We start from the raw sequence: 19,322 nt of genomic DNA on the forward strand, positions 1-19,322 counted from the left end.
ATTAGTTTCCAAAAGGCATTTACACATGGACAGAAGAAAATTAAATGATCTAAAGTCCCCACTTCTAATCTACAATGCCAGCATCTATTGGATCGAGTGTTATCTAACTTCTGTAAACGTATAGGGGTCAAAAAACCTCTATGTAACAAATATAACCAAGTTTGACTCATAGATGCTGACCTTGTAGACCTTAATCTTCAAGACCAAAACCGTGCCCATTGAGAGGCAGAAATTGTCTGTCCAATCTCAATACTCCAAATATCCCTAAGACCAGTTTTCTTTTTTTTTATCCAAAAATCCATATAATAGTTTATACCATTTTGCGGTTTGGTGTCCCAAAAAATCCACCTGAAAGCAGAGGAACTGCAAACTATATTGAGTATTAAGACCTTTCCATTCAGGGAACCCTACCTGAATAGCATGCTTCAATTGCAACCATTTAAAATATTGTGTTTTGTTTAAGTCAAACTCATGTTGCAATTGTGAAAAGCTAAGCAATAATCCATCTAAAATAACATCATAGAAACATAGAAAGATGACGGCAGAAAAGGGCTATAGCCCATCAAGTCTGCCCACTCTACTGACCCACCCCATTAAGTCTGAGTACTAATGACCTAGTTCCTTAACTCGACCCTCGTAAGGATCCTACTAGGGCATCCCATTTATTCTTAAAGTCAATAATGCTGGTGGCCTTGATCACCTGCTCTGGAAGCTTGTTCCAGTGATCTACAACCCTTTCTGTGAAGAAATACTTCCTTATGTCACTATCGAATTTCCCTCCTCTGAGTTTGAATGGATGCCCCCTTGTGACCGAGGGTCCCCTGAGAAAGAAGATGTCTTCTTCCACCTCGACACGTCCCGTGATGTATTTAAATGTCTCAATCATGTCCCCCCCCTCTCCCTGCGCTCCTCTAGAGTGTAGAGCTGAAATTTGTTTAGTCTTTCTTCGTACGAGAGACCCTTGAGCCCCGAGATCATCCTAGTGGCCATCCGCTGAACTGACTCAACTCTAAGCACGTCTTTATGGTAATGTGGCCTCCAGAATTGCACACAGTACTCCAGATGAGGTCTCACCATGGTTCTGTACAGTGGCATTATGACTTCAGATTTGCGGCTAACGAAGCTTCTATTGATACATCCCATAAGTTGCCTTGCTTTGGATGAGGCCTTCTCTACTTGTTTGGCGGCCTTCATGTCTGCACTGATGATTATTCCCAAGTCTCTTTCTTCTGAAGTCCTAGCTAGTGTTTCTCCATTTAAGGTGTAAGGTTTGCATGGATTTCTGCTACCGAGATGCATAACCTTACATTTCTTAGCGTTGAAGCCCAGCTGCCATGTCGAGGACCAGTTTTCCAACGTAAGCAGATCCTGCGTCATACTATCCTGCAGATTGCTTTCACTTACTATATTACATAGTTTGGCGTCATCAGCGAATAGAGTTACTTTACCCTGAAGCCCTTGGGTCAAGTCTCTTATGAATATGTTAAAAAGGAGTGGACCCAGGACCGAGCCCTGTGGCACTCCGCTGGTCACCTCCGACGTCTCCGGCCACCTCCTGCACCCCAATCATTGGTCTCAAAGCTGAAGGTTTGGGCGTCTCGAGGATGGACTCGTCGTGCGCCGGCACGGTGATGTGGGACAGCTCCTGGACGACCTCATCGATGAATGCCTCATCCTCTCGGATGCTCCGTATGCTTCAATGTCCGTATGCCTGCAATTATCCATTGCTTCCAGACGATTTTAAATCTGCCAATTTTGATCCTGGAGTTTATCCAAATGGATTTAATGATTTAGAAATTGGATCTGGTGATAAATTACTAATATATCTTAATGTCTTCCAAGTATCAAGTAAAATTCTATTATCTTTGTATTTCCTAGGCAATTTTATACTAACTACATGTTCTAAATGTAATGGGAACAGGAGCAGCCATTCTAAATATAACCAATCAGGTACATTTTCCATAAGATCTGGGAGGATCCAATACATACCCTGTCTTAGAATATAGGCTTGATGGTACCTATAAAAATTTGGAAAATTTACCCCTCCCTGCATAATTGTTTTTTGTAGTGATGCTAAAGCAATTCTGGGTCTTTTACCAAACCAAACAAATTTTATTTAACTTTTTATAAAATGACCCCTGAAAAAATATTGGTATCATACTCATTTGATAACAAACCACAGGCAATATCATCATTTTAATTGTTTGAACTCTTCCCCACCAAGAGAGATGTAAAGGATTCCATTGCTCACACATTTCTGTTATCTTTCTTAATAAAAGTTTTTCATTTTCTTTCACTGTGTCATCAATTGTATTTTTAATAATAATACCTAAGTATTTTAATCCTTCATCTTTCCATATAAATGAATACGAGTCAAATAATCCTTTGGTACAATGAACATTAATTGGAAGAACTTCAGATTTACTCCAATTAATTTTATATCCAGAAAATTTTCCAAACTTCTCTAATAGATTAAGTAAACATGGAATGGTATTCCCCGGTTCCCTCAAATAAAGTAAAATATCATCTTCATCTGCATATGCAGAAAGTTTAAATTCCCAATTAGAGTATGGGATTCCTTTTATTCCCTTAGTTTGATTAATTGCAATTAATAAGGGTTCAAGAACAACATCAAAGAGTAAGGAGGATAAAGGACATCCTTGTCTAACCCCCCATAGCAAGTTAAATCTATCCGATAGATTATTATTAATATATAATCTTGCACCAGGAGAGCTATACAATGTCTGAATCATTTTAATAAAACTGGAGCCTATACCAAACCATTCCAAAGCTTGATACATAAAACTCCATTCCACTCTATCAAATGCTTTTTCTGCATCTAAAGACACTAGAAAAGCTGGATCATTAATATTTTTTGCAAAATTTAAAGAGTGAAATGCTAATCTAGTATTATTTGAAGAATGTCTTTTAGCAATAAATCCTGTTTGGTGAATATCAATAATAAAAGGAAGAGCTTTTGCCAATCTTGATGCTAATACTTTAGCAATCAGTTTACCATCTACATTTAGCAAAGAGATAGGTCTGTAATTTGAAACCAAAGTAGGATCCCTGTTTGGTTTTGGCAAGACAATGATTACAGAATCAGCCATAGTACCTGATATACTCCCATTATTCATTTGGTACTGATACAAATTTAATAGATATGGTAAAAGAACATTTTGAAATGATTTATAAAATTCAACAGTATATCCTTCTCCACCTGGAGCGGATCCAACTCTAAGAGACTTCAATGCTGATTCTACTTCTTTTAAAGATATAGGATCTTCTAAACTTCTTTTTATATGATCCGGAACATTTGGTCCATTAAGTGAATTCAAAAAATCTAACCCATCTTGTTCTTTATTTTCATAAGATTCAGAAGAATATAAATCTTTATAAAAATCAAGAAACTGTATTAAAATATATTTAGTGTTGGTGTGTGTATTGCCCTGCATATCTTTAATTGCAACAATCTTAGATTTCCTTTTTTTTGCTTTAAGAAAATTTGCTAGCAACCTCCCAGCCTTGTTTGAATTACCATAATACTGAGCTTGCCGAGAGAACATATCTTTCCTCACAAATTGAGAAGAAATCTCATTATATTTAGCTTTTACTTTTAATAGTTTTTGCAAAATAGCTTGTTCCCATTTCTCAATTAATTTGTTTTCTAATACTTTAATTTCTTTTTCCAAATCAACAAATTGTTTTTTAAGTTGTTTTTTAATAAATGCTGAATAAGAAATTATATTTCCTCTCATTGTTGCTTTAAAAGCATCCCATAATATCTCAATATTTATATCATCCAAATTATTAATTTGAAAAAATTCATTCATTTTTAATTTAAAATCTTCCAGAAAGTTCGAGTCCGCAAGCAAAGCATTATCAAATCTCCAAATTGATTTAGAATAAACTGGGTCATCATTATGTAAGTCAATCCACACACCACCATGATCCGAACAATAACTGCCTTCGTCACACGTTGAGCTATATTATTAGAAACAAAGATATAATCTATTCGTGAAAAAGACTTATGGACTTGAGAACAAAATGAAAATTCCAGATCATTAAAATGAAGAATACGCCATATATCAGCTAAATTACAAGATTGTACTAAATTGTCTAATCCTAACGACTTCATAATTTTACTTGGCCTTTTATCCATAATCGGATCCATTACAGCATTAAAATCTCTAGCTACCACTAAATTAGAAGCAGCCAGTGGTAATAATATTTATTGAATTTTTTTGAAGAACTCCATAATGCATTTGGGGATTAATAATAGGAAGGAACCGTATATGCTGGGAGGAGAGAAGCTGATATGCACGGACGGGGAGAGGGACCTTGGGGTGATAGTGTCCGAAGATCTAAAGGCGAAAAAACAGTGTGACAAGGCAGTGGCTGCTGCCAGAAGGATCCTGGGCTGTATAAAGAGAGGCGTAGTCAGTAGAAGGAAGAAGGTGTTGATGCCCTTGTACAGGTCATTGGTGAGGCCCCACTTGGAGTATTGTGTTCAGTTTTGGAGACCGTATCTGGCGAAAGACGTAAGAAGACTTGAGGCGGTCCAGAGGAGGGTGACGAAAATGATAGGAGGCTTACGCCAGAAGACGTATGAGGAGAGACTGGAAGCCCTGAATATGTATACCTTAGAGCAGCGATGGCGAACCTATGGCACGCGAAGGCCTTGCAGCTGGCACGCGGGAAGGTCCGCAATAGAGAGCTGCACGGGTCGCGGGGATCCCGTGGGGACGCCTCCGAGGGTCGCGGGGTTCCTGCGGGGCTGGATGTACTAAGTCGCGCGGCTTTTCTCCCTACCTGCTCTGCTTGCAGCACAGAGCCGAACGGAAGTCTTCCCGACGTCAGCGCTGACGTCGGTAAACAAAGCCCTCCCTCCCTCCGACTCAGCACTGACGTTGGGAAGACTTCCGTTCGGCTCTGTGCTGCAGGCAGGGTAGGTAAGGAGGAGTAGCCTCGCGGCTCGAGTGGCTACCAAGGGAGGGGGGCGGTCCGCCCCGCCCTGGGTGCAGCACAGCCGGCCAGGTCCCCTTACTTTTGTGGCGCTTTCCCGACCAACCGACAACAGCCCTGGTCCGACAAACCTCCCTGCCCTTAACCGCGAATCTAAATTACCTTCTTACAGCAGCTGTAAGAAGGAAATTTAGATTCGCGGTTAAGGGCAGGGAGGTTTGTCAGACTGGGGCTGTTGTCGGTCTGTCAGTCGCAGAAGCGCCACAAAAGTAAGGGGACCTGGCCGGCTGTGCTGCACACGGGGCGGGAGAGAAGGAGGGGGGAGAAGAACGCTGAAAGCACTGGGGAAGACAAAGGGGTGAAGAAGGACGTTGAAAGGCCATGGGGAAGACGGGGTGGGGGGGAAGGACACTGAAAGCATTTGTGGAAGACAGAAGGGGGAGAAGGACGCTGACAGGACATGGGGAAGATGGGGGAGAAGGACGCTGAAAGCACATGGGGAAGACAAAGGGGTGGAGAAGGACGCTGAAAGGACATGGGGAAGATGGGGGGGTGGGGTGGAGAAGGACGCTGAAAGGCCATGGGGAAGACGGGGGGGGTGGAGAAGGATGCTGAAAGGCCATGGGGAAGACAGAGGGGGGAGAAGGACGCTGAAAGGAAATGGGGAAGAGAGAGTGGGGAGAAGACGCTGGCAGGGAAGAAGACAGAGATGCCAGACTATGGGGGGAGCGGAGGGAAGAAGATGGGTGCCAGACCAATTTGGAAGGGGGAGAAAGGGAGAGGCACAGTAACAGAGCAAATGGAAGACGCAGAAGGAAGAGAGACAGTGGATGGAAGGAACTGAATGAGAACATGAGGAAAGCAGAAACCAGGCAACAAAGGTAGGAAAAGAATTCTATTTCTTTTTTTCTTTTTTTTTTGCTTCAGGATAAAGTAGTATATTAGTTGTGTTGATAAAAATTTATAAACAAAAGAGGCTCTGGTAGAAACCCGTTTACAAAGTGTGTATTCTTCCCAATTAATATTTCCAAATTAATAAAGTCTTTTTGCTTATTTGTAAATGGGTTTCTACCAAAGCCTTTAATTCAGTAGCATAATTAAATGAAATAACTATTTCTGAAGTTTATAGGGACGGGCGGGGACGGAGGGGATTCCTCACGGGGACGGGCGGGGACGGAGGACATTCCTCGCGGGGACGGGTGGGGACAGAGGGATTCCTCACGGGGACGGGTGGGATTTCTGTCCCCGCGCAACTCTCTAGTCCGCAATTAAGATATGCGGCGCGGCGGGAGGCAAGTGTGCCGGTGTCTGCTTTGCAGCTCACCTGGCAACAGGGCCGGTCTGGCTATTGGGAGGACCGGGCATTGTCCCGGTGGGCCGCGGCCTATCCTCCTGTGCTGGCTGCAGTCCTTTGAGTGGATGTTTAGCCTGCCTGTCTTCCCCTTAGTATCCTATGAGCCAGGCAGTGTGTGAGGGGGAAGTGGGGGGAGGAAGAGAAGCTTCACACAGAGTCTGTCACAGGAACTCAGTGAGGCTGTAGTGTGACATCTGTAATCAGGAACAGTTCCTAGTGCTCCCATGCTAGAGAGGTGAGGATATGGGGGGAAGTTAATGTGTCTAATAATGTGCTCCTCTGTAAAAACATCTGTATCTTCCATGGGGGACATTCGAGGAAATAAAAAAGCTGCTTATGATGATTGCATAGAGAAGTTCAGTAAGCTGAGAGGAGGGCTGGGCTCTCTGTGAACAACCAACACACTAATCCTCTGCGCTGTACCTTATGGAAAACTCAATATAGCAAAAAACAGTAAAGTTTATATGTGGCCTTTCACAGTGCTTTTATAAACATCATAATAAAATAAAGGCTCCAATAATGAAAAATAAAAGTCCTTTTCCCATACACTCAAGTTGCACAAGTCCGGTTTTCACCCGGACAGTATATTTTTTGACCAAAACGGATGTCTACAATTAGTAAAATTCCCCAATCACATATTTTTTTATGGGGATGGATTTGTATACAGCACTTCATTAGATTTTTTTTATTATACAAATTTTATCTTTTTGTAGACTTGAAGTCTTGAACAAAGAAAATGAGTACAGCAAAAAAAGCAAAAACAGATAGAAACATAGAAACATAGAAATTGACGGCAGAAAAGGGCTATAGCCCATCGAGTCTGCCCATACCAATGACCCACTCCCTGATTCTTACTCTCCTAGAGATCCCACATGAATATCCCATTTTCTCTTGAAATCTAACACGCTGCTGGCCTCAATCACCCTCTGAGGCAGCTCGTTCCAATGATCTACCACCCTTTCAGTGAAGAAGTACTTCCTCGCATCACCCTGAAATTTCCCTCCCCTGATTTTCAGCGAGTGTCCTCTGGTTACTGAGGGCCCTGTAAGACTGAAGATATCATCTTTCACCTCTATACGCCCAGTAATATACTTAAAGGTCTCAATCATGTCCCCTCTCTCTCTTCGCTCCTCCAGTGAGTACATCCGCAGTCTTTTTAACCTTTCTTCATACGTGAGTTCCCCGAGCCCCAAAACCATCCTGGTAGCCATTCGCTGAACCGACTCAATTCTCAACACATCTTTTCGGTAGTGTGGTCTCCAGAATTGAACACAATACTCGAGATGAGGTCTCACCATGGATCTGTACAGCGGCATTATGACTTCAGGTTTTCTGCTGACAAAACCCCTACGGATACAGCCCATCATTTGTCTTGCCTTGGACGATGCCTTCTCTACTTGATTGGCAGCCTTCATATCGTCGCTAATGATCACTCCTAAATCACGTTCCACCGTGGTCCTGGACAAGGTTTCACCATTTAGTGTGTAAGTTCTGTGTGGATTTTTTTTGCCTAGGTGCATTACTTTACATTTTTTAGCATTGAAGCCCAGCTGCCAAGTTGATGACCACTGTTCAAGCTGTCTTAGGTCCTGCGTCATAGAGTCAGGCACACTGCTTTTGCCAACTATGTTGCATAGTTTGGCATCGTCGGCAAACAGTGATACTTTTCCTCTAAGTCCTTGGGTCAAATCTCCTATGAATAAATTGAATAGAATCGGCCCTAAGACGGAGCCCTGAGGTACTCCACTCATCACTGCTGACGTTTTGGAGGGGGGTACCGTTTACCATCACCCTTTGAAGCCTACCATCTAGCCAATCCCTTACCCATGTTGTGAATGTATCCCCTAATCCCATCGATTTTAGTTTGTTCAACAGCCTGCGGTGTGGAACGCTATCAAAAGCTTTGCTGAAGTCCAAGTATATCACGTCAAGGGACTCACCGGCATCCAGATGACTGGTCACCCAATCAAAGAAGTCAATCAGATTAGATTGGCAGGACCTTCCCCTGGTGAATCCGTGTTGATGTGGATCACGTAGATTTTCTTCATCTAGAATTTTGTCAAGTTCCTGTTTGATCAGTGTTTCCATGAGTTTGCACACTATGGATGTAAGACTCACCGGTCTGTAATTTCCTGTCTCCGTTCTGCAGCCCTTTTTGTGGAGTGGAATTACGTTAGCTGTTTTCCAGTCTAGGGGTACTACTCCCGTGCGCATGGAAAGATTGAAGAGTACAGATAGTGGTTCAGCCAGAACTTCACTCAGCTCTCTGAGTACTCTGGGGTGTAGATTGTCTGGCCCCATAGCTTTGTCTACTTTGAGTCTTGAAAGTTCGTGGTAGACATTACTAGGTGTAAACTCGTAATCACGAAACAGGTCATTTTGGCTGTTTCTTATTTGTAGTTGCGGACCATCTCCCGGTGCTTCACAGGTGAATACTGAGCAGAAGTATTCGTTTAGCAGTTCTGCTTTGGTAGTATCAGATTCTGCGTAGTTTCCATCTGATTTCCTAAGGCGTTCTATTCCATTTTTGTTTCTCTTCCTGTCGCTAATGTACCTGAAGAAGGATTTGTCCCCTTTTTTAATGTTCCGTGCTAGATCTTCCTCTGTTTGAAGTTTGGCTTCCCTGACTGCCTTTTTGACAGCCTTAGATCTGGCCAGATAGTCTTCTTTTGCCTCCCTTTTTCCCAGATGTTTGTAGGTAATAAATGTTTCTTTTTTCATTTTAATGAGGTCCGAAATTTCCTTGTTGAACCATTGTGGTTTTTTGTTTCTCCGGCGTTTGCTTACTGTTTTTACGTAGCGGCTAGATGCTTCGTTCAGGATGGATTTTAGGTTTGACCACATAGTTTCCGGATTGTCAGTTTCTGCATGGTTTTGCAGCTTTTGATGGACAAAGTCTCTCATGTGGTCGAAATCTGCCTCCCTAAAGTTGAGGACCCTCGTTGCTGTGTTTGATTTAGAGAAGCCTTTCCTGAGGTTGAGCCATACCATGTTGTGGTCACTGGAGGCTAGCGTGTCTCCCACTGATACTTCCGAGACACTGTCTCCATTTGTGAGTACCAGGTCCAGTATTGCTTTTTCCCTGGTGGGCTCTAATACCATTTGTTTTAGTTGTGCACCCTTAATGGAGGTTATTATTCTTTTGCTACCGCTCGTAGTTGCTGAGAGGGTGTTCCAGTCTGCATCTGGCATGTTGAAGTCGCCTAACAGTACTGTGTCACCACGCAAAGTGATGTTCTCTATGTCCTCAATCAATTCTTTGTCTTTGTCTTCCTTTTGTCTCGGAGGCCTGTATACCACACCGAGGTAAAGGCATTTTTCGTTCCCTCTGGTCAGGTTTACCCAAAGTGATTCCCCTGTGTATCTAACCTCTGTGATCCTGGTAGTTTTGATATTATCCTTAGTGTATAGTGCTACCCCCCCTCCTAATTTGCTTTCTCTGTCCCGACGAAGTAGATTGTAGCCTGGTATAACCATATCCCACCCATGCGAGTCTGTGAACCAGGTCTCGGATATCGCTACTATGTCAAGGTCTGCATTCCTTATTTCTGTTTCTAGTTCCAGGATTTTGTTGCCCAAGCTGTGTGCATTAACATACATTGCTCTCCAAATTTGTGATGATATGCCTATCCCCGTTAGTGTACTTGCTTTAGGCTCAGAAGTGTGTATACTATGGCTCAGAAGTGTGTATACTATGGGTACTTACCTTAGGCTCGGAAGTGTGGGTTTTACTTGCTTCTCCAGGATGGATCCTTACTGCTCTGGTATGTATGTGTGAACCCTCCCCCAACTTACCTAGTTTAAAGCCTTCCGAAGTAGATGTGCTAGTCGATGTCCAAAAACTTTCTTGCCTCTCTTTGTTAGGTGAAGTCCATCAGGTCCCTGTAGTCCTTGTAGCGCTGCTCCGTGGTCAAGGAATCCAAAGTTCGTCTCTAAACACCATTCGCAAAGCCACTCGTTGGTCCTATGGATGCGCTCCTCTCTGTCTCTGCCTTTGTCTCTTACCGGGAGGATTGATGAGAAGACCACCTGTGCTCCTGTCTGCTTTAGCTTCCTTCCCAGGGCCTCGAAGTCTTTAGGGATGCTGTCTGATGTGCTTCTGGCAGTATCGTTGGTACCTACATGAATGAGAAACATAGGGAAATGGTCAGTAGGTTTTAGAAGTTTGTCTATACTGGTGGTGATGTCGCGGATCCTGGCTCCAGGGAGACAGCAGACCTCCCTCGACTGCAAATCTGGTCTGCAAATTGGTCCTTCGGTGCCTCTTAGCATGGAGTCTCCGATGACCACCACTCTACGCTCCTTCCGAGGGGGGGTGGATCGAGCAGCGAGAATTGCAGCCGGTGTTCTGTGTTCGGAATCCTCCTCTGCTTCATCCTCGTCAGTTCCTTCTTGAAGGACGTGAAATCTGTTTTTCAGGGAAAGTTGTGGCGTTGGTGTTGAACTGCCCTGTTTGAGAGAAAAAGAAGAAGAAGGTGAGAATGGGGGGGGATTTCTTTGCTTGCCAGTAGAAGAGGTTACCAGCTGCCAGGGACCAGCATCTCCAATCATTTCCTGTATTCCGATCGTTGAGTTTAGAGTTGTAGGTTTGGGAGTGCCAAGGATGGTCTTGTCGAGGCTTCGTTCTGCGATGTGAGACAATTCCTGGATGGCTTCGTCGATGAAGGCCTCATCCTCCCTGATGCACCTCAGGCGTTTCACCTCCTCCCTGAGGCTCCGCAGTTCCTGCATAACGTCCTCGTCCGCTTCTACCTGTTCCATCTCGTCTGTCTGCGTAGAGATCGAGGCATACCGTGGGAGGGGGGTGACCTCGGTCAGCACTGAGACATCTGTTCCCTGCTCAGTGGCACTCTCTGCCTTCTGTGTGGAGTCCTTGGCCATCCCCCGGGTGTCTTCAGATGCTGGATTGTTGAGCTTGATAGTAGTCTTGGCGCTCCTTGTTCTCCCTGCCATTTCTACAAGGAAAAGAAAAGAGAAAACAAATGTGAGTCAAGGAAAGAGTGTGTTTGCCTGTGTGCTTGTTTGCGTGTGATAAAGAGGAGTATCTGTTTTTGTGTGGGAAGAGTGGAGTGTATCTGGTTCAAAGTGGTAGGGCTATGTTTAGAGGCCCCTCTTGAGGCCCTTCGCAAAGGCGCTCTCGCTAAGATAGTGGAAGACCATTCCAAGAGGCCTGGACAGAGACATATGGAATGATTGAACGCAGTGGGAAAGCATTGTGTATTATGTGTAATGAAAGTATTGTGTCTCGCACATCAAGTGTCAAACGTCACTTTGAGACCAACCATAACAATGTTGCTGAACTTGGTTTAGCTCAAAGAAAAGAGTTCCTTGTAGGAAAATTAAAGAAATATCACTCCCAGTCTCTTAGTTTTAGCAACTATCTTTCAAAAACTAATCATCTTACAGTTGCCAGCTTTCAAATTTCACTGTGCATGGCAAAACATGGTAAGCCCCTCTCTGATGGAGATTTTATCAAAAAGGCAATTTTGGCTGGGAGTAATTCACTCTTCCATGATTTCCAAAACAAGGATAAAATTGTGCAGCGCATCTCTGAGATGCCGCTAAGCAGAAATACTGCAAAAGATAGGGTTCATAGAAACATAGAAGATGATGGCAGAAAAGGGCTAAAGCCCATCAAGTCTGCCCACTCTGCTTACTCACCCCCTTTCTATGCCCTAATGACCCAATTTCCTTATCTTGACCCTCGTAGGGATCCCACATGGGTATCCCATTTATTCTTAAAGTCTGGCACGCTGTCTGCCTCGATCACCTGCACTGGACGCTTGTTCCAATGATCAACCACTCTCTCTGTGAAGAAATACTTTCTGGTGTCGCCATGAAATTTTCCGCCCCTGAGTTTGAGCGGGTGCCCTCTTGTGGCCGAGGGTCCCTTGAGAAAGAAAATATCATCTTCCACTTCGAAACGTCCCGTGAGGTACTTAAATGTTTCGATCATGTCTCCCCTCTCCCTACGTTCCTCAAGAGTGTAGAGCTGCAATTTGTTCAGTCTCTCTTCGTACGAGAGACCCTGCGAATGGCTGCTGATGTTAGTCAACAGCTTACTTGCGACTTACAAAAAGCACCTTTCTACTCCATGTGCTTGGATGAAAGTACAGATATTACTAACCATGCAAGACTAGCGCTCATTTTGCGTTATGCTACTGGTGACATCATGAGAGAAGAGCTGGTAAAACTGCTGTCTTTGCCTGGAAGAACACAAGGGGTAGATATCCACAATGCTGTGATGGAGGCTTTTTCATCACTAGGCATAAGTCCAGAAAAAGTAGTTTCAGTTACTAGCGATGGAGCACCTAGCATGGTGGGGACAACATCAGGATTCATTCATTTCTTTGCTAAGGAAGCAAAACATCCACTGATTCAATTTCACTGCATAATACATCAAGAGGCTCTCTGCGCCAAAGAAAGCAGCAAAAAACTTGACGATGTCCTCAAAGATGTAACAAAAATGGTGAACTTCATCATGGCGCGTGCTCTTAATTTTCGACAATTTCAAGCCCTTCTTGATGAGGTTCAGGCACAATATAACACTTTACTGATGTACAATAATGTCCGGTGGCTGAGCAGAGGACGAGTGTTAGAGAGATTTGTGGCCTGCTTGGAAGAAGTTAGGTTATTTATGAATGAAAAGGGGGAAGACTATCCTCAACTCACCAACATGGCCTGGCTTACCAACCTCATGTTCTTTACAGATTTTACTAACCATTTTAATGTACTAAACAAAAAATTACAAGGCATGGGAAAAACAGCAGAAAGCATGTTTAGTGACATCAAAGCTTTTGAGAGAAAATTGCATGTTTCTGAAAAAGACCTTGAGAGTGGACAGCTAAAATATTTTCCCAACCTAAAAATACATTTGGATAATTCTACATTTGTGGACAGTCATAAAAAACACCAGGAAATCCACAAGGCATATTCCACCATTGTAGCCGAAGCAAAGGAGAATTTTAGTAAAAGATTTCCTCAGTTCCGTAAGATGGAGACAACCCTTTCATTTATAACTTCCCCAGAAAAGTCCACATTTGAAGATCTTGATCTTTCCTGCTTACAGTGGTTGGATATTCAAAATTTGGAAATGGAGCTACTGGAATTTCAAGAAAGCTCTATCTGGAAAAGTAAATTCAATGACCTGCGTGCGGCTCTTGAACGTATTAAGTACATAAGTACATAAGTAGTCGCCTCCGCCGGGGCAGACCAGAGGTCCATCCTGCCCAGCGGTCCGCTCACGCGGCGGCCCATCCGGCATATTGCCTGAGCAGCAGTCCCTGACTAATTTTATGCCTACCTCTACACTTATCTCTAAACCTTCCACTGCTCTTATCTGTACCCCTCAATCCCTTTGTCCTCCAGGAACCTATCCAGGTCTTCCTTGAAACCCTGTACTGTATTGAGTGTGAAAGGGTGACAAATGAAATCACTGCTAGCAGTTCTGAAAATGAAATCCTAAAAGCGTGGAATTCTCTGCCAGACAATTTTAAGTCCATGAAAGCACTTGGGATTGCTCTTCTTACTTTGTTTGGTTCATCCTATGCTTGTGAGCAGCTGTTTTCGGCTTTGAATCATATAAAATCTGATGCTAGAAACAGATTAACGGATGACATGAGTGCTGCATGTGTTGCTCTGAAATTAACGCACTATGAGCCAAGGATTGACAAGTTATCAGCATGCATGCAACAACAAAAATCACATTAATTTTTTTCAGAGCATGCCCAATGCATATGTTTACACGAAGCAGTGTTTTCAGTTTGCAGTTAAGACACTTTCTAAGTTATTTAAATATTATTTAAAGATGTTATTTAAAAAAGGGACTTTACATGGCCCTGTTGTATTCCAATCTGGAATTTCCAATAAAAACGGTTGGTTTAATTGAAAGCTCTTTTGTTTTCCTTACATCATATTATTAGAAATGTAATGATTTAACTATTTTCTAATTTGATTGTAAATTTTACAAAAAAACATGTATAGACTCTTTGGGAATGCACACCGAATCTTGACACAGTTAACAGTTTTAAGAAGTTTATCTTTTTTTTTACTCAGGATACATTTGACATGTTAATATATTGTGTAACTGAATCAAATTCTTCCTAAATTCATTAAATTGAATGAAATCATTAAAACATTATAAATTGCCAATAAATTGAAATGTAAACCAAAGGATTGTGAATCAAATTGATTCTCTGACAATACAAAGATTCCAACCTTTAAAAATGATGTTACATAGTTCAGGCAACTTTATAAAGAGTTTTTAGATACTAAAATCTTGTTATTAAGGTTTAATTGATGTGCTGGCACTTTGAGGAAATTCTTTGGTTTTGTGCGGCAGTTTGGGCACTCGGGTTTAAAAAGGTTAGCCATCACTGCCCTAGAGGAAAGGAGAGACAGGGGAGATATGATTCAGACGTTCAAATACTTGAAGGGTATTAACGTAGAACAAAATCTTTTCCAGAGAAAGGAAAATGGTAAAACCAGAGGACATAATTTGAGGTTGAGGGGTGGTAGATTCAGGGGCAATGTTAGGAAATTCTACTTTACGGAGAGGGTGGTGGATGCCTGGAATGCGCTCCCGAGAGAGGTGGTGGAGAGTGAAACTGTGACTGAGTTCAAAGAAGCGTGGGATGAACACAGAAGATTTAGAATCAGAAAATTATATTAAATATTGAACTAGGCCAGTTACTGGGCAGACTTGCACGGTCTGTGTCTGTGTATGGCCGTTTGGTGGAGGATGGGCAGGGGAGGGCTTCAATGGCTGGGAGGGTGTAGATGGGCTGGAGTAAGTCTTAACAGAGATTTTGGCAGTTGGAACCCAAGCACAGTACCGGGTAAAGCTTTGGATTCTTGCCCAGAAATAGCTAAGAAGAAAAATTACAAAAAATAAAATTTAAAAAAAAAAAAATTTTTAATTGAATCAGGTTGGGCAGACTGATTGGACCATTCGGGTTTTTATCTGCCGTCGTCTACTATGTTACTATGTTATTTGATTCGAATTAGGAGCATACAAATTAAATAAATCCAGGGCTGTATTTCCCAGAACCATTTTAACATGTACCCATCTTCCTAAAGGATCAGAATCTATTAATTGAAAGTCAGCACTACATTTTATATTTACAAGAATAGCTACCCCTGCTTTTTTCCCCACAGCAGGTGCGAACAAACATTTAGATACCCAACCTCCCATCAACTTCTTAGATTCAACCACTGAAAGATATTTTCTTTTTTTTTTTTTATTTCTTTATTGATATTTTGAACTTGACAATGTATACATTTGAAAAATCGAAAAAAAACCCCAACTATATGAAAATACACTATTAACATCAGAAATATTACAATAAAAATTTTAAATCCCTTCTTAACCTATAACAGTAATGATATTATATTATACTCATCAATATTATAGAATATTATGAAATTTATACCTCTAAATAAATAATACACCCCCCCACCCTGGATGTGCAAAGGAATCTAACATAAAGAAAAAGGAATCACTTTAATTATAATGTGACAAAATTAGTTAATGGACCCCAAAACCCCTTAAAGGATTTAACAAATCCTAAACGCTCTGCCATAATCTTTTCATATTTATATGTTGCACATACAGTTGCCCACCAAAAACTAAAATTAATCCTATCATGATTTTTCCAATTAGATGTGATCTATTTTGTGATTAGAATATATCAGACTTGAAATATGTATCCTGCTAGAGCTGGTGGTAATAATAAGAACTTTATTTTATTTTATTTTTTTAGACATAACTGGGGACCGCAAAGCCTAGGTGTGCTTCTTTAGCATCCAGCTGGCTTAGGGCTCTTTCTGACCAGGGGTTAGTTGCACTCCCCTATGACTGCGGTATTCCGTTTTTTCTGTAATATTTTGGCTTATTCAGTTTTCTCGATAGTGGAGGGGATATTTGTGAAGGGTAGGCGGGTTTTGTTGATCCTTGCTGTGTATTATTTGTTTATAAAATGACAATTGTACAGAATATTGTTTATTTTTATATTTTAATAAAATAAGTTCAGTATAAAATCATAACTAATCAAGGCTTGTGCTGATGGAATAAGATGGCTTGCAGGGGCAAGGTGGGGATGGGGACTGAGCTGGCAGGGACAGGGCCGAGCTCGTGGGGGCAGGGACAAATTTTTCCCCCCACGTCATTCTGTACCCTGGGATTCTGCCATAAACTTGTGAAAACGTGTACCTGTCTTTTGGAGTGCAGTTCTTTTTAGATAAACTTCCCAATTTCCCATAATTCAAGCCATCATTTAACTAAAACGCCCAGGAGAGACGGTCTGGGGGGGGCACTAGACACCAGGGAGTAGAACGTTTTTTAGTCGGGGGGTCATGTTGGGGTGCTACTGATAGAAACCAGAGAAGTGGGGGGTGCAGTTGAGTCGGAAGTCATGTCAGGTGGAGGAATTTTTTTTTATTAAATGGGGAGAGGGTTAGGTCGGCAGGGAAAACACTGCTGCTAGAAGCCAGGGAATGGGGGATGACCACAGTTTCTATGTTGTTGTGGAGTTTTTTGGTTTTTATTAATGTCACCTTCCCTATCAGAGTGTGAGCCAGTCATTTCTCATCTGCACTGACAGGAAAGGTAAGCTTTTCCAATGAACTACAGATTACTGCAGAGATTTTAATGTGGCAGCAATTTCCACTGCTGTCCCTGGACTGATGCTACTATATGGGATTCTTCCATATACTTGGATCCTGTATTGGCCAGGGGGCTAGAAGGACCCTTGGTCTTCCCCAGTATGGCTGCTATTGTGTTTTAATTTTGTCCTCTTGCATCTGCTCTTGCTCCTCAGTTTGAAAGAGTTGGAGAATAAGAAACTTTTTTTTTTCTGTTTTGCCACAGACCTATATAATATCAGTAACAGTCGCGGGAAGGTGGGGACTTTCTGCATCTTTAAGACTGTGTATAAGATCGGGGAGGATATCATTGGCACATTCAATTTTTCTGAAGGAGACATCCCATGCCTACAGGTTAGTGAAACATTATCCTAGTCCCCTCTCTGCTTGTTTTATCTGACCAGCATTTCCCTCTGGAAATTAGAGACAGGCAGAGATCAAGGATACTGCTTTACCTTACACTAGGTGCTAGGGTCTTACGCTTTGCTGCCGCACCCTGCCCTGCAACATTCATACTCTGGCATCTGAGTGGAGGGTGGTTTCAGTTTTGGGTGGATTACCGAGGTTGGACAAATGCCTATGGAAGTCTGTAACTGCGACATACGAGCGTTTCCATGTCATGTGTGTTACAGTATTGTGTTAGCCTGCAGACTGAGGAGAGCATCCAGGAGGAATTTCAGCGGCGCCAAGGACAGCCTCTTTCCTACAGCACACATGCCCGGCACCAGGAATCCTGCCTGCACACTTCCAGGAGCAACTTTAGTCTGCCCATTCCACTCAGCTCCACTCCAGGGTTTGCCACCAATATCGGTGAGCCCACAGGTGTATTGTGCTGAGAATCTATGTCCTGTGTGTGTGTGATCTTATTGTCCCTCTGCTTTGCCCACAGTACCCCAGCACTGGCATGTAACCCGTTTTTGGAGTGATAGTGAAATCATGTGTGGTGTCTAAGGATATTCCTTTCTATATTGTCTGGCCTTTTGCTTATTTATTTAGTTATTTGTTCATTTTTATGGCCCGTCCTCCCCAGGAGGGTTACAATAAAATAAAATTAGGTACTTAGAACTTCCCTATCTTTCCCGAAGCCTCACAATCTAGCTAAAGCACCTGAGTAACAATTATTGAACTAGTAAAGATGTAACAAAAGTCCAAGAATGGTGAAGGAAGGGTACAATTTAAATAGTACAAAAGATAAAAATTTAAAGAATAAAATTTAAAAAAATTCTTTAGCAACTCTCCAAACCAGTATAGGTTAATCTTACAAGCGGGTTATTATCTCATCATGACCAGCAGGTGGAGACTGAGCCAAAACTTTGGAACTGTATATATCATGTGACCCCTCCCTAATTGCCCCAGTCTTCTCTCAGTCTCCAGCAGGTGTGGTGAGCTGTACCCATCTCCCTTGGTAGGTCTATTGAAATTTGTTTAGGAATTTTTGTCCCTATTTGTTGTCAGACTGAGCTTGGGTGGACTCTGTTTGGGGGTTCGTCCGACCTTAGGGGTGTCAAACCCAGCAGGTCTGGAGCGGGGTCCCTCCCCCCACTTCCTCCACCTCCCCAACATTTTTCTAGAGATGCCTCAACAGTAAGCCTTACCCCCTGGTGGTAAAGCACATTGTTTAGAGAGCCAAGTGGAGTCTGTTCTGTGAGAAAAAAAAGAAATCCTGAAGCAGTGCCGGTCTGAAGGGTTGATTTCCTTTAAAATACGCTGTAAATCAGGGATCTTCAACCTTTTGACACCTATGGACCGCCGGAAATAAAATAATTATTTTGTGGACCGGTAGTTGAAGAACACTGGGCTAAGTTGTGGGCCAGACCCCGCCCATCTCTACCCAATCTCCGCCCCAGACCCTGCCCCCATAATAGTACTAATTGTAACACCATTTTTTCCATTCATTTTTCATATATATACACACACACACAATAGTATTAATAACACATAATGGTTAACCACAAAATTAAACTACACAAAGCACACTCAATATTCATTCCTACCAGAACACAAATAACCCCGTGCAAATACGGGACCAAAAACTAAAAGTACTAATATATACAAACAAACCCTAAGATGCAAGACTGTATGCAGTACAACCCCAGAGGAAAAGAAACAAATGCATTTCTTCCTGAACAGACAGCAGATGTAAATCAATCACTAAATTCAAAACTAAATTAATTCCCTCTACTTTTGTTGTCTCCCTCCCTCCATCCTGTGCCTTAACTTTTGGCCTGATCTTGCCTGGCCATTTTATGCCGCCCCCGGTGTTGTCTTCGGGCCGGCACCCTCTTCCTCAGTGCTGCAGTGCACAAAGACACGGGCAGCAGCTCTTTTCGCGTCCCACACCTCATTCGGAAGCCTTCTCTTC

General features: G+C 42.5%; 1 protein-coding gene across 2 annotated transcripts in view; it reads left to right on the forward strand.

Moving 5' to 3' along the window:
* Positions 1 to 19,322, forward strand: part of RGP1 (RGP1 homolog, RAB6A GEF complex partner 1) — a 68,522-nt gene that overhangs the window by 45,953 nt on the left and 3,247 nt on the right. For both annotated transcript variants that reach the window (XM_033936971.1, XM_033936981.1), the window contains 2 exons: positions 17,187 to 17,314; positions 17,593 to 17,770. In XM_033936971.1, the coding sequence (XP_033792862.1) occupies positions 17,187 to 17,314; positions 17,593 to 17,770 (306 nt within the window). The remainder of the gene's footprint in view (positions 1 to 17,186; positions 17,315 to 17,592; positions 17,771 to 19,322) is intronic.

Source organism: Geotrypetes seraphini, chromosome 1, assembly GCF_902459505.1.
Source record: "Geotrypetes seraphini chromosome 1, aGeoSer1.1, whole genome shotgun sequence".
Lineage (NCBI taxonomy): Eukaryota > Metazoa > Chordata > Amphibia > Gymnophiona > Dermophiidae > Geotrypetes > Geotrypetes seraphini.